Source organism: Xyrauchen texanus, chromosome 2 (genome assembly GCF_025860055.1).
Source record: "Xyrauchen texanus isolate HMW12.3.18 chromosome 2, RBS_HiC_50CHRs, whole genome shotgun sequence".
Lineage (NCBI taxonomy): Eukaryota > Metazoa > Chordata > Actinopteri > Cypriniformes > Catostomidae > Xyrauchen > Xyrauchen texanus.
The window spans coordinates 4136411-4152473 of NC_068277.1; the positions used below are offsets into that span (position 1 = coordinate 4136411).

General features: G+C 41.8%; 1 protein-coding gene across 1 annotated transcript in view; it reads right to left on the bottom strand.

The window, feature by feature from the left end:
- Positions 1–646: 646 nt before the first annotated feature.
- The window catches only part of LOC127619809 (mucin-5AC-like), a 37473-nt gene continuing 22056 nt past the window's right edge, over positions 647–16063 (bottom strand). Inside the window, exons 26-33 of the mRNA XM_052092807.1 lie at positions 15770–15920; positions 5080–5177; positions 3500–3681; positions 2737–3022; positions 2477–2652; positions 1753–1999; positions 1481–1668; positions 647–880 (exon numbers count right to left, since the gene is read on the bottom strand). Of these exons, the coding sequence (XP_051948767.1) occupies positions 647–880; positions 1481–1668; positions 1753–1999; positions 2477–2652; positions 2737–3022; positions 3500–3681; positions 5080–5177; positions 15770–15920 (1562 nt within the window). The remainder of the gene's footprint in view (positions 881–1480; positions 1669–1752; positions 2000–2476; positions 2653–2736; positions 3023–3499; positions 3682–5079; positions 5178–15769; positions 15921–16063) is intronic.

Here is a 16063-nt window from a genome sequence, read left to right on the forward strand (position 1 = left end):
AGTTGTGAATATGCTTGTCTCAGTGGAGGAATTCTGTATTGCTGATGTCGAAGTTGGTGTTGGCAGGCTAGTTGAGGACACCCTAATAGTAGTTGGACTTGCTGAGTGGGTGCTGGTGCTGCCACAGTTTCTCTCACAACAGGATACTCTAATCTCATAGTCAAAGCATTGCTTTGCAAGAGCTTGGTTTTTGTTTAAGCAAACCAGTCCGTCTTCCACATTACATTTCACAACCTGGCCAAGCTGGGAAAGAGGAATTCCTGGATATAGTTTTGCACGGCATTCCACTTCCTTTGGGTCCGAGCAGATGGTAGGATAGTTATCAGTTATTCTTTTAATTGGTACTATTGCACCGCCTTTGGGACCTGATGTTGGGCCACCGAAATCCATCCAATCTGACCAATGACAGTTGCAACCAGGAGTAGAGTTAAACGTGGTTGTTATTGGTGTAGTGGAAGTTGGTGAGGTTGTTGAATGAATTGTGGATATGCTTGTGTTTGTAAAGGGATTCTGGACTGTTAGTGTTGTAGTTGATGGTGTTGGTGTTGGCGGGCTTATTGGAGGTCTTGAAGGTATTGCAGTAGATGTTGTTGTTGGAGTTGTGGATAAGCTTGCCTGAGTAGACAAACTCTGGATTGTTGTTGTTTTAGCTGGTGGTGAAGGTGTACTTGTTGATGAAGTTGATTGTGTAGAAGTGACATTTGTTGTTAAAGAAATGATGGTATTCTGGACTGATGATGTTGTAATTGGTTGTGTAGGTGTGCTTGTTGAAGTTGTTGATTGTGTAGCAGTATATGTTGTAGCTGGTAGGGTCATGGCTATATTTGTATTGGTGGAGGAACTCTGGACCCTTGTTGTTGCAGCTTGCTGAATAGGCATGCTAACTGAAGTTTTTGAAGGTGTAACAGTAGATATAGTTGTTGTTTTTATTGGAGTTGTGGTTATTCTCTTACTTGTGGGTGAACTCTGGATTATTGGTGTTGAAGTTGCTGGTGTAGACGCGCTAGTTGTATTTGTTAAACGTGAAGCATTAGATGTTTTTGTTGAAGTTGTGAATATGCTTGTCTCAATGGAGGAATTCTGGATCGCTGATGTCGAAGTTGGTGTTGGCAGGCTAGTTGAGGACACCCTAATAGTAGTTGGAGTTGCTGAGTGGGTGCTGGTGCTGGCACAGTTTCTGTCACAACAGGATACTCTAATCTCATAGTCAAAGCATTGCTTTGCAAGAGCTTGGTTTTTGTTGAGGCAAACCAGTCCGTCTTCCGCATTACATTTCACAGCCTGGCCAAGCTGGGAAAGAGGAATTCCTGGATATAGTTTTGCACGGCATTCCAATTCCTTTGGGTCCGAGCAGATGGTAGGATAGGTATCAGTTATTCTTTTAATTGGTACTATTGCACCGCCTTCGGGACCTGATGTTGGGCCACCGAAATCCATCCAATCTGACCAATGACAATTGCAACCAGGAGTAGAGTTAAACGTGGTTGTTATTGTTGTAGTGGAAGTTGGTGAGGTTGTTGAATGAATTGTGGATATGCTTGTATTTGTAAAGGGATTCTGGACTGTTAGTGTTGTAGTTGATGGTGTTGGTGTTGGTGTTGGTGGGCTTATTGGAGGTCTTGAAGGTATTGCAGTAGATGTTGTTGTTGGAGTTGTGGATAAGCTTGCCTGAGTAGACAAACTCTGGATTATTGTTGTTTTAGCTGGTGGTGAAGGTGTACTTGTTGATGAAGTTGATTGTGTAGAGGTGACATTTGTTGCAAAAGAAATGTTGGTACTCTGGACTGATGATGTTGCAATTGGTGGTGTAGGTGTGCTTGTTAAAGTTGTTGATTGTGTAGCAGTATATGTTGTAGCTGTTAGGGTCATGGATATATTTGTATTGGTGGAGGAACTCTGGACCCTTGTTGTTGCAGTTGTTGTTATTGGAGTTGTGGTTATTCTCATACTTGTGGGTGAACTCTGGATTATTGGTGTTGAAGTTGCTGGTGTAGACGTTCTAGTTGTAGTTGTTAAATGTGAAACATTAGATGTTTTTGTTGAAGTTGTGAATATGCTTGTCTCAGTGGAGGAATTCTGGATTGCTGATGTCGAAGTGGGTGTTGGCTGGCTAGTTGAGGACACCCTAATAGTAGTTGGAGTTGCTGAGTGGATGCTTGTGCTGGCACAGTTTCTGTCACAACAGGATACTCTAATCTCATAGTCAAAGCATTGCTTTGCAAGAGCTTGGTTTTTGTTGAGGCAAACCAGTCCGTCTTCCGCATTACATTTCACAACCTGGCCAAGCTGGGAAAGAGGAATTCCTGGATATAGTTTTGCACGGCATTCCACTTCATTTGGGTCCGAGCAGATGGTAGGATAGGTATCAGTTATTCTTTTAATTGGTACTATTGCACCACCTTTGGGACTTGATGTTGGGCCACCAAAATACATCCAATCTGACCAATGACAATTACAACCAGGAGTAGGGTTAAACGTGGTTGATATTGGTGTAGTGGAAGTTGGTGAGGTTGTTGAATGAATTGTGGATATGCTTGTATTTGTAAAGGGATTCTGGACTGTTAGTGTTGTAGTTGATGGTGTTTGCGGGCTTATCTGCGGTCTTGAAAGTATTGCAGTAGATGTTTTTGTTGGAGTTGTGGATAAGCTTGCCTGAGTAGACAAACCATGGACTGTTGTTGTTTTAGCTTGTGGCGAAGGTGTGCTTGTTGATGAAGTTGATTGTGTAGAAGTGACATCTGTTGTTAAAGAAATGTTGGTACTCTGGACTGATGATGTTGCAATTGGTGGTGTAGGTGTGCTTGTTGAAGTTGTTGATTGTGTAGCAGTATATGTTGTAGCTGTTAGGGTCATGGATATATTTGTATTGGTGGTGGAACTCTGGACCCTTGTTGTTGCAGCTTGTTGAATAGGCATGCTGATTGAAGTTTTTGAATGTATAACAGTAGATATAGTTGTTGTTATTGGAGTTGTGGTTATTCTCATACTTGTGGGTGAACTCTGGATTATTGGTGTAGACGTTCTAGTTGTAGTTGTTAAACGTGAAGCATTAGATGTTTTTGTTGAAGTTGTGAATATGCTTGTCTCATTGGAGGAATTCTGGACTGCTGATGTCGAAGTTGGTGTTGGCAGGCTAGTCGAGGACACCCTAATTGTAGTTGGAGTTGCTGAGTGGGTGCTTGTGCTTCCACAGATTCTGTCACAACAGGATACTCTAATCTCATAGTCAAAGCATTGCTTTGCAAGAGCTTGGTTTTTGTTTAAGCAAACCAGTCCGTCTTCCGCATTACATTTCACAACCTGGCCAAGCTGGGAAAGTGGAATTCCTGGATATAGTTTTGCACGGCATTCCACTTCATTTGGGCCCGAGCAGATGGTAGGATAGGTATCAGTTATTCTTTTAATTGGTACTATTGCACCGCCTTTGGGACCTGATGTTGGGCCACCGAAATTCATCCAATCTGACCAATGACAATTGCAACCAGGAGTAGAGTTAAACGGTGTTGTTATTGGTGTAGTGGAAGTTGGTGAGGTTGTTGAATGAATTGTAGATATGCTTGTATTTGTAAAGGGATTCTGGACTGTTAGTGTTGTAGTTGATGGTGTTGGTGTTGGCTGACTTATTGGAGGTCTTGAAGGTATTACAGTATATGTTGTTGTTGGAGTTGTGGATAGGCTTGCCTGAGTAGACAAACTCTGGATTGTTGTTGTTTTAGCTGGTGGCGAAGGTGTACTTGTTGATGAAGTTGATTGTGTAGAAGTGACATTTGTTGTTACAGTTAAAGAAATGTTGGAACTCTGGACTGATGATGTTGCAATTGGTGGTGTAGGTGTGCTTGTTAAAGTTGTTGATTGTGAAGCAGTATATGTTGTAGCGGTTGGGGTCATGGATATGTTTGTATTGGTGGAGGAACTCTGGGCTCTTGTTGTTGCAGCTTGTTGAATAGGCATGCTAATTGAAGTTTTTGAAGGTGTAACAGTAGATATAGTTGTTGTTATTGGATTTGTGGTTATGCTTGTACTTGTCAGTGAACTCTGGATTATCGGTGTTGAAGTTGCTGATGTAGACGTGCTAGTTGTAGTTGTAAAACGTGAAGCATTAGATGTTTTTGTTGAAGTTGTGAATATGCTTGTCTCAGTGGAGGAATTCTGGATTGCTGATGTTGAAGTTGGTGTTGGCAGGCTAGTTGAGGACACCCTAATTGTAGTTGGACTTGCTGAGTGGGTGCTTGTGCTGCCACAGTTTCTGTCACAACAGGATACTCTAATCTCATAGTCAAAGCATTGCTTTGCAAGTGCTTGGTTTTTGTTTAAGCAAACCAGTCCGTCTTCCGCATTACATTTCACAACCTGGCCAAGCTGGGAAAGAGGAATTCCTGGATATAGTTTTGCACGGCATTCAACTTCCTTTGGGCCCGAGCAGATGGTAGGATAGGTATCAGTTATACTTTTAATTGGCACTATTGCACCGCCTCCTGGACCTGATGTTGGGACTCCAAAATCCATCCAATCTGACCAATGACAATTGCATCCAGGGGTAGGGTTAAGCGTGGTTGGTATTGGTGAAGCGGAAGTTGGTGAGGTTGTTGAATGAGTTTTAAATGTTGATTTTAATGTTGGAGTTGTGGATATGTTTGTACTAGTAAAGGGATTCTTGACATTTAGTGTTGTAGTCGATGGTGTTGTCATGCTTATCGGGGGTCTTGAAGGTGTTATAGTAGATGTTGTTATAGCTATTGATATGCTTGTACTAGTGGAGGAACTTTTTACTGATGGTGTTACAAGTGGTGGTATAGGTGTTGTTGTTGCATTTTTTGTCTGTGCACCATACAAAGTTGTTACTGTTGGAGTGGTGGATATGTTTGTAATAGTGGAGGGAGTCTGGGCTGTTGTTGTTGCAGCCAATAGGGTAGATGTGCCAGTTGACGTTTTTGGGGGTGTAGCAGTAGATGTTGTTGTTGGAGTTGTGAATATACTTGTCTGAGTGGATGAACTCTGGACTATTGTTGTTTTAGCTGGTGGTGAAGGTGTGCTTGTAGATGAATTTGATTGTGCAGAAGTCACATATGTTGTTGTTACAGTTGAAGATATGTTGGAACTCTGAACTGATGATGTTGCAGCTGGTGGTGTAGGTGTGCGTGTTAAAGTTGTTGACTGTGTAGCAGTATATGTTGTAGCTGATAGAGTCATGGATATGTTTGTACTAGTGGAGGAACTCTGGGCTCTTGTTGTTGTCGCTTGTAGGGCAGGCGTGCCAAATGAAGTTTTTGAAGGTGTTGCAGTAGATGTAGTTTTTGTTGATTGAGTTGTGGTTATGCTCGTACTAGTGGACAAACTCTGGACTGGTCGTGTTACAGTTGGTGGTGTAGACATGCTAGTAGAAGATGATAAAAGTGAAACACTAGACGTTTTTGTTAGTGTTGTGGATATGCTTGTCTGAGAGGAGGAACTCTGAATTGTTGATGCTGAAGTTGTTGTAGGAATGCTAGTTGAGGACACCCTAATAGTGGTTGGAGTTGGCGAGTAGGTACTGGTGCTGCCACATTTTCTGTCACAACAGGATACTCTAATCTCATAGTCAAAGCATTGCATCGCAAGGGCTTGGTTTTTGTTAAGGCAAGCCAATCCGTCTTCTGCATTACATTTCACAACCTGACCAAGTTGGGAAAGGGGAAGTCCTGGATATAGTTTTGCACGGCATTCCACCTCCTTTGGGGCTGAGCAGATGGTAGGATAGGTATCAGTTATTCTTTTAATTGGTACTATTGCACCGCCTTCAGGACCTGATGTTGGGCCACCGAAATCCATCCAATCTGACCAATGACATTTGCATCCAGGGGCAGGGTTAAACGTGGTTGGTACTGGCGTAGTGGAAGTTAGTGGGGCTAAATGAGTTGTAATTGATGATTTTAATATTTGAGCTGTGGATATATTTGTATTAGTGGAGGATGTCTGGACTGTTGTTGTTGCAGCTAGTGCGTTAGGTGTGTCAGCTGAAGTTTTTGTAGGTGTAGCATTAGACGTTGTTGTTTTTGTTGTTGTGAGAGTTGCAGTAAGTCTTGTTCTAGCGGAGGGACTCTGGACTGTTCCAGTTGGTAGGGTAGGCACGCCAGTGGAAGTTTTTAAAGGTGTAGAAGTAGATGTATCTGTTGTTGGAGTTTTAGTTATGCTTGTACTAGTGGATAAACTCTGGACTGTTGTTGTTTCAGCTGGTGGGTTAGGTGTGCTTGTTGAAGTAGTTGACTGTGTAGCAGTCATAGTGGTTTTTGTTAGAGTTGAAGATATGTTTTTACTTGTTGAGGAAATCTGGACTGATGATGTAGCAGTTAGTGGTGTACGTGTGCTTGTTGAAGTTGTTAAACGTGTAGCATTGGAAATTGTTGCTGTTACAGTAGTGGATAAGTTTTTACTAGAGGAGGAAGTCTGGAATGTTGTTGTTTCAGCTGGTAGTGTAGGTATTCTAATTGAAGTTTTTGAAGGTGTAGCAGTAGACGAAGTTATTGGAGTTGAGTTTATGCTTGTATTAGTTGATGAACTCTGGACTGTTGGTTTTGCAGTTTGTGGTGTAGATGTGCTAGCTGAAGTTGTTAAATGTGAATTAGTAGACAGTTTTGTTGGAGTTGTGGAAATGCTTGTCTGAGTGGAGGAACTCTGGATTGTTGATGTTGAAGTCAGTGTAGGCATGCTAGTTGATGACACCTTTATAGTGGTTGGAGTTTGTGAATTGGTGCTGGTGCTGCCACAGTTTTTGTCACAACAGGACACTCTAATCTCATAAGTAAAGCATTGCTTCACAAGGGCTTGGTATTTGTTTAGGCAAATAAGTCCATCTTCCGCATTACATTTCACAACCTGGCCAAGTTGGGATAGGGGAAGTCCTGGATATAATTTTGCACGGCATTCCACTTCATTTGGGTCCGAGCAGATGGTAGGATAGGTATCAGTTATTCTTTTAATTGGTATTATTGCACCGCCTTCGGGACCTGATGTTGGGCCACCAAAATCCATCCATTCTGACCAATGACAATTGCATCCAGTGGTTGATTGAAGCGTGATTGTTATTGTGGTAGTGGAAGTTGGTGAGTTTGGTGAATGAGTTGTAATTGATGATGTAGATGTTGGAATTGTTGATATGCTGGTACTATTAAAGGGGTTCTGGACATTTTGTGTTGTAGTTGACAGTGTTTCCATGCTTGATGAAGGTCTTGAAGGTGTTGCAGTAGATGTTGTTGTAGCTATTGATACACTTGTACTAGTGGACAACCTTTGGACTGATGATGTTGCAGGCGGTGTATGTGTTCTTGTTGCAATTGTTGACTGCGTAGCAGATAAAGTTGTTGCTGTTAGAGTGGTGGATATGTTTGTACTAGATGAGGAAATATGGATTGTTGTTGCAGCTGGTTGTGCAGGCATTGAATCTTTTGAAGGTGTAGTAGTAGACATAGTTGTTGGAGTTGTGGTTATGCTTGTAATAGTGGATGAACTCTGGACTGTTGGTGTTCCATAATATGATACTGAAGTTGTTAAATGTAAAGCAGTAGGCATTTTTGTTGGAGTTGTGGAAATTCTTGTCTGAGTGGAGGAACTCTGGATTGTTGATGTCGAAGTTGGTGTAGGAATGCTATTTGATGACACCTTAATAGTGGCTGGAGATGGTGAATGGGTGCTGTCGCTACCACAGTTTCTGTCACAACAGGATACTCTAATCTCATAGTCAAAGCATTGCTTTGCAAGGGCTTGGTTTTTGCTTAGGCAAATAAGACCGTCTTCTGCATTACATTTCACAACCTGGCCAAGCTGGGAAAGAGGAAGTCTAGGATATAGTTTTGCACGGCATTCCACTTCCTTTGGAGCTGAGCAGATGGTAGGATAGGTATCAGTTATTTTTTTTATTGGTACTATTACTCCACCATTGAGACCTGATGTTGGGCCACCAAAATTCATCCATTCTGACCAATGACAATTGCATCCAGGGGTTGGGTGAAGCGTGATTGCTTTTAGTGTATTGGAAGTTGGTGAGGTTGTTGAACGAGTTGTAATCGATGATGTAGATGTTGGAATTGTGGATACACTGGTACTAGTAAAAAGGTTCTGGACTGTTAGTGTTGTAGTTGATGGTGTTGCCGTGCTTATCGAAGGTGTTGTAGTAGATGTTGTTGTAGCTATAGATACACTTGTACTAGTGGAGGAACTTTGTACTAATGGTGTTGCAGATGGTGCACTTGTGCTTTTTGAAATTGTTGACTTTGTGGAAGACAAAGTTCTTGCTGTTAGAGTGGTGAATATGTTTGTACTAGTGGAGGAAGTCTGGACTGTTGTATTGGCAGCTGGTAGTGTAAACATGCTAATTGAAGTTTTTGAAGGTGTAACAGTAGACATAGTTATTGCTGGATTTGTGGTTATACTTGTATTAGTGGATGAACTCTGGATTATCGGTGTTGCAGTTTGTAGTGTAGACGTGCTAGCTGAAGTTGTTAAATGTAACGCTGTAGACCTTTTTGTTGGCGTTGTGGAAATGCTAGTCTTAGTGGGGAAACTCTGGGTTGTTGATGTCGAAGTTGGTGTAGGCATGCTATTTGATGACACCCTAATAGTGGCTGGAGTTGGTGATTGGGTTCCTATGCTGCCACAGTTTCTATCACAACAGGACACTCTAATCTCATAATCAAAGCATTGCTTTGCAAGGGCTTGGTTTTTGTTTAGACAAATAAGTCCATCTTCTGCATTACATTTCACAACCTGGCCAAGTTGGGTAAGTGGAAGTCCTGGATAATGTTTTGCACGGCATTCCACTTCCTTTGGGGCTGAGCAGATGGTAGGATAGTTATCAGTTATTCTTTTAATTGGTACTATTGCACCACCTTCAGGACTTGATGTTGGGACACCAAAATCCATCCATTCGGACCAATGACAATTGCATCCAGGAGTTAAGTGAAACGTGTTTGTTATTGCTGTAGTGGAAGTTGGTGAGGTTGTTGAAAGAGTTGAAGAAAATGTTGTTGTTGGAGTTGTGAATATGCTTGTTCTAGTGAAGAAACTCTGGCCTGTTGATTTCGCAGTGGGTGGTGTAGTTGTTCTAATTGAAGTAACTGAAGGAGTAGCTGTAGTTTTTATTTTTGTCGTAGATGTCAATAAGCTTGTATTAGTGGAGGAACTCTGGACTGATGTTACATTTGGTGGTATAGTTGTGCTTGGTAAAGCTGTTGACTGTGTAGTTGTCAACATTGTTGCTGTTAGAGTTGAAGATATGTTCCTACTTGTTGAGGAACTATGGACGGATGATGTTGTAGGTGGTGGTGTAGGTTTGCTTGAAGTTGTTGACTGTGTTGTGTTAGATGTTGTTGCTGTTAGAGTTGCGGATATGCTTGTACTTAAGGAGGAACTCTGGACTATTGTTGTTACTGCTGGTAGTGTAGGCTTAATAATTGATGTCTTTGAAGATGTGACTTTAGATGTTGGAGTTGTGGATATGCTTGTGTGAGTGGAGGAACTTTGGACTGTTGATGTCAAATTGGGTGTAAGGATGCTAGTTGAAGACATTGTAGTTGTTAGAGTTGGTGGTTGTGTAGTAGTGCTACTACAGTTTCCATCACAACAGAATACTCTAATCTCATAGTCAAAACATTGCTCTGCCATGGCTTGGTTTTTGTTTAAGCAAACCAGTCCATCTTTTGTATTACATTTCACTATCTGGCCAATCTGTGACAGAGGAACTCCAGGGTAAAGTTTTGCACGGCATTCCACCTCCTTTGGTGTTGAGCAGATAAAAGGATTAGTTTCTGTTATTATTTTAATTGGTATTATTTCACCCCCTAAAGGACCTCTTGTTGGGCCACCAAAGTCAATCCAGTCTGACCAATGGCAAATGCATCCAGGTGTAGGAGTAAGCTTGGTTGTTTTTGGTGTTTTGGAAGTTGGAGAAGTTGTTAAAATTGTTAGAGGCACAGCTGTCCCTGAAATTAAATGCAAAGTTTAAAAACAGTCAGTGATTTTGCATTTCATAATGCCCAGGGAAATATTTTAACTACCTAGGCACAGTATCCTCTTCCAAAATATGGTCGAAACATTAACTACAAATTTATAACAGGTTGATTACTGTATTGCTATTTTTACTGCTTTGTCATTCAAGGTGGTGTCCCACTCACTGACTGGAAACAACATGATTTCATTTAGAAATTTCACACCTACAAAAAAACATTTCTGATATTTCTTTTACCATTCTGATCGATTGTCCAAATTTATTTTTCAAAGAGACCATTTTTAAATACTCCTGAAAATGGACACTATAATATTTGTAAACACCTGTGTTCTAAGGGAACACCCCTACTACATACTAGGGCTGGACGATAGGACAATGCAATCAGATAGCGACGATGTCTTACAAATCTCCTGATGACGATTTTGACACTCTTTGACAGATGATGATCAATAATGTCGGTAAATGGCAAAACCATGGATCTGGGAAGTCACCAGATATATTAAACAGTAGCCCAGGGTGTGAAATTTGCATCACCCACCCATCAAATGCAACAAGACTGAATCCAGCAAAACACACTTTATTATATTTTCAAGAACAGACAAAAGAAAAGCCGTAAATGCCCTTTTCTGATGTGCTGTTTGATCAGTGGCATGCAGCGTGAGCCTGTCTTGAGTTATAACTCTTTCTTCTGTGTTTCATTCATCTGAAAACTGTTTGCAAGAATAGTGTCATGTATGAGAATGCTGCAATTGAGAAGTTCGCTAAATTTCAGAGGGGATTTCTCTGTCAGATTCATCAGCCAATCAGATTGATTTATTTGTTCTTGTGGGTGTGGTATTTAGGATAAGTCCCAGTCCAGGCCTTCTAGCTGGCTTTGAGTGAAGCAATCACGCTGTAAGTGATGTACGTAATTTAAAAGCGAGAGATCTTGCTGATGAGTCGGCTGTCTTCACTGCTGTTATTGCCGTTGAGATAGAGATCCTTATGGATTTATAAACCTAAGATATTCTTCATGATCTTGCAATTGATTAATTAAACAGAAGATGACTGATTTTTCACTTCAAGCAAATTAGTTAAGTGATTTTTGCATTGTTATAGCAACATCAGGAGTTTTCTAAGTATAAATTAGGCTGCTTGAGCATTCAGCATCAGGTAAAGTTTTGAAAATTAACCATGTACCAAAATTAATAGCAATCACAATTTAAATCGCAAATACTATTAGAGAGCTTTTTCTTGGTATTAGACCTCACTGGTTCTAGCTTTCGTGCATGGACGTGTTTTTAAAATGTCAATTAGTATTATTATTTGACTGTCATGTAATGTATGATGGGCATATGGTCTCTTATTAATTGTGAAACTGTGTTTTCTTAATGGCATGAATCGCACTGAAGGCCTAGACTTAAAATGCACGGGCCATGGCTGCTTTATTTCCAAGGAACAGTTTGTGATTAACATGCATTGTGAACGCAACTCCGCAGGTGCACTCAAATATATCTTTGTATAAAAGAAACAAAGACGAAAGTGATTAAATCATAAAATAATACAAGACCACGTTCACCTTGAACCTAAAATTGAGTTCCATTTTATTTTCTTTAGATATCATTAACCATATTAACAAAACGCAATACAAACACAGATTCGATCGCAAGGTAATTTTTTTAGGTTTACACCTTATTTTAAACTGTAATATGTTGAACTTTCTATAGGTAATGTTTTTTATGTATTTTTAAATATTGTTATAATTATTATTTTTACATTTATTAATGTCTTTAGTTCTTAATTTTTAGGCTATAAGTAATTTCCCACCTGTTTTCATAGACAGATACTTGCGTGATTGCAAATGAACCACTGAAGACGGTAAATGTTTGGATTTGGGAAGGTGGTAATATAAGAGTTCCCCGTCTGTCACTCACTTCGACGTTGTGTCGAAGAAGCGACACTAGGGGTCATTCTTGAGTGCCGAATATGCCTCTGATCTATGAAAAAAGGCCAATGGGAATTAGGCAGCCAGTATTTGCACACCCCGCCCTGGACATACGGGTATAAAAGCAGGCAAATACGTCGAGTTCATTCAGAAATGTTCTTCGGAGCTGATGGTCATGTTTCAGTCAGCTGCGAGTTACACACCTGTTCCTGTTTTCCTCAGACGCTTTGCCTGTTGGATTCGACGGCGCATTACAGCAGCTTTCTCCTTCTCTGCACGGCAGTGCAGTTTGGCCCTGGGCGCTTCGACAGCACAAGAAACTAAAAGAGTTATAAAAGAGTGATTTTCTCTAAAAGAGTTATTTCCTCTAAAAGAGCAAATACGCAGCTGGCGTTGAACGTCCTTTTCAGGACGCGTCTTTATAAAGATGCCCTTCTGTCCCTGCGTAGTTCCTGGATGCGGTAGATTGCTCTCCGCTTCAGACGGCCACAGGCGTTGTCTCATGTGTCTGGGTTGCGATCACACCGAGGCAGCATTTGTGGATGGTTCATGTTCTCACTGCGAGAGCATGACCATGGCAACGTTGCGGTCGCGGCTTGCTTTCAACCGAAATCACACCACTCCAGCCGCCCCGCATTGCTCCTTCTTCCCACGGGATTGAGGACAGTGCGGCTGTCCCGGAGGTGCATTTTCCCCTAGCACGGAGCTTGGATGCATGGCTCTCACTGCCCAATCCGTCACGCTGGCTGGCCCGGACCATCCGACTCGGTTATGTAATTCAGTTTGCCAGACCCCCGCCCCCTTTCACGGGCATCCGCTTCTCCTCAGTACCCGGCGAACATGCCAAATCCCTGTGCGCGGAAATCGCTACTCTTCTACTCAAAGACGCGATAGAGCCTGTCCCTCCAACCGAGATGAAGAAGGGTTTCTACAGCCCTTACTTCATCGTACCCAAGAAAGGCGGCGGCGCACGACCGATCTTGGACTTGCGAGTTTTCAACTGGGCCTTGTACAAACTCCTGTTCAAAATGCTCACGCAAAAACACATCCTAACTTGCATCCGGCATCTAGATTGGTTCGCAGCAGTAGACCTGCAGGATGCGTACTTTCACGTCTCAATTCTGCCTCGACACCGACCATTCCAACAGTTCGTGTTCGACGGCCAGGCGTATCAGTACAAATTTCTCCCCTTCGGCATGTTTCTGTCGCCCCGCTCCGAGAAGCCAGCATCCGCATTCTCAATTACCTTGAGGACTGGCTCATACTGGCCCACTCCCGAGAGTTACTATGCACTCACAGAGACCAGGTGCTCAGGCACCTCAGCCGCTTGGGGCTTCAGGTCAGCCGAGAAAAGAGAAAATTCACCCCGGTTCAGAGTATCTCTTTTCTTGGCATGGAGTTAGCATGGAGTCTCGATGTTAGCACGTCTCACCAACGAGCATGCGCAGTCAGTGCTGGACTGCCTCGCCACATTCAGGCCAGGTGCGACGGTCCCTCTAAAACTTTTCCGCGCCGCTGGGGTTAATGCATATGAGACCGCTTCAGCACTGGCTTCAGACTCGAGTCCCGAGACAAGCATGGTGCCATGGCATGCACCGGGTAACAATCACCCTCGCCTGCCGCCAAACGTTCAAACCCTGGACAGACCTCTGCTTTTTACGGGCAGGAGTACCCCTGCAGCAGGTGTCCCAATGCGTCCTGGTCACAACCGACGCCTCCAGATCGGGTTGGGTGTGCAACGGGCACGCAGCCACGGGCTGTTGGAAAGGGACACTGCCTCGAGTTGCTGACTGTATTTTGATGCCCAAACAGAGGCTCCCCTCGGGGAAGATGCGCTGGCACACAGCTGGCCCTCGGGGCTGCGCAAGTACGCATTTCCCCCAGTGAGCCTTCTTGCACAGGTGCTGTGCAAGGTCAGGGAGGACGAGGAGCAAGTCACCCTAGTGGCTCCTTACTGGCCCTTACTGGTTCTCGGACCTCGTACTCCTCGCAACAGCCCCTCCCTGGCAAATTCCCTTGACTAAGGACCTTCTTTCTCATGGACGGGGCACACTCTGGCACCCGCATCCAGACCTCTAGAAACTCCACATCTGGCCCCTTGATGGGACACGGAAGATCTAGCTGGTCTACCACCTGACGTCGCAGACACGATCAGCCAAGCCAGAGCCCCCTCTACCAGGCAACGTCGAAGTGAGCAACAGACAGGGAACGTCTAGGTTACGGATGTAACCTCCATTCCCTGATGGAAGGAACGAGACGTTGTGTCCTCCCGGCCACATCGCTGAGCCGAGCCACTGTAGTGGCCGGACCATTCCGCTCCTCAGAAAATTCCTGAATGAACTCGACGTATTTGCCCACTTTTATGTCCGGGGTGGGGTATGCAAATACTGTCTGTCTAATTCCCATTGGCCTTTTTCATAGATCAGAGACATATTTGGCTTCATCGTAGTGTTGCTTCTTCGAAACAACGTCTCGTTCCCTCCATCAGGGAATGGAGGTTATATCCGTAACCTAGACGTTTTTTATTAATAGTTGCGCTGCTTTTTGATTAGTTTAAAGTGCAATTTGAATTTTTTTTTTGTTTTTTTGTCTTCAATAAATGGATTTAATTTTTAAAGCAAAATCAATAAAGCAAAAAATATTAAACAATCCTGGGCAGAGGGGGTTGACGATATAATCGGATATTGCTATATTTTATAGATAAATATATTTTATATATCGCCGAGCCCTACTATATACCAATCAAGACATTCTTAAAAGCCCCAATCAGTTCTCCAATTTTGAAGCAGGCAAATTCTGATGAAATATTCATGGTTTTGCTCAATGAATTAGGTAAAGATAATCTCATCTCCTAAATTCCCAGATTTTTCATGATGGCCTCTTTCAAATTACCAGAAATATAGTTTAAGCCTCATTTAAGTCAACCATTTATTTAAAGGGTCTTTCTAGAATAAGCAGTTAAAAGCATGAAGTACTTGCTCTAACTTAGAGAAACAATAACATATAAATAAATAGCTAATTACAAATACTATATATATGTGTGTGTGTGTGTGTATATATATATATATATATATATATATATATATATATATATATATATATATATATACTGTATATGTTTAAGTGATTGTTTACCAAAAATTACAATTCTGTCATCATTTACTAACCCTCATGTTGTTCTAAACGTGTATAACTTTTTTCTTTGGCACATAAAAGCAGTATATTAGGCAGTATGTTAGTCTAATTCACCATTCACTTTCATCACATCAATGATAGTAAATGGTGACTGAGGCTGTCAGTCTCAAACAATCTGCCCAAAATCTCCTTTTGTGTTTTATGAAAGAAAGAAAGTAATATGGGTTGAAACTATATGAGGGCAAATGATGACAGATTTAAAAAATGAAAAAAAAAATTGGTGAACTAACCCTCTAAAGATAGTAGTAAAACAGATACCTGTTGCTGTACTTGTGAAGTTAAAGACTGTAGTTGGAGTATAGGTTGTTGTCGGATGTGATGTTTGACAAGGGTAGGAATTCTTTTTAATTATTCCATCTTCTTCACAGACAGCTGTTATGCAGCTGCCAAGCCCATCTGTAGTATTATATACAGTATCTCCATACTGATACGTATCCCCTTTGAATGTGCAGGTGCAAGCTGAAATTTTCGGAATAATGTAATTTACTTTAAGCAATATATATATATATAAATATACACTGAATAAAAAGTGTAAATATCTTTTCTTACCAGATGCATTGTATTTGCAGCTGATCTCCATGGAATTGCAATAGCTTTAGGAAAAAAATGTTTAATTAAAATAAGCTTTTATCAAATTATTCTGTATTAGTGGACATGCAATGATAGCATACCATATTTGGCAGTTTTTTGTCGTAGGAACACTCTCCTGATTGTCATAATGATTCCCCTGCTTGTCATAGCAGCCACATTGCTCCCTCTTCTCACATTTCATTGTATCCTCATCAAAGTAAGGCTGTCCAGGGGGACATTTGGGGTAACAGCCTTTTGAAAGGTAAATAAAATACAAATCATAAAACTTCATCATCTATGTATCATGTAGCACTTATTTAGCAACTTGCAAACAAACATAATTGTGTAACAGAGCAAAAGGTGAAAAGTCTCAAGTAATGTTAAAGGGACAGTTC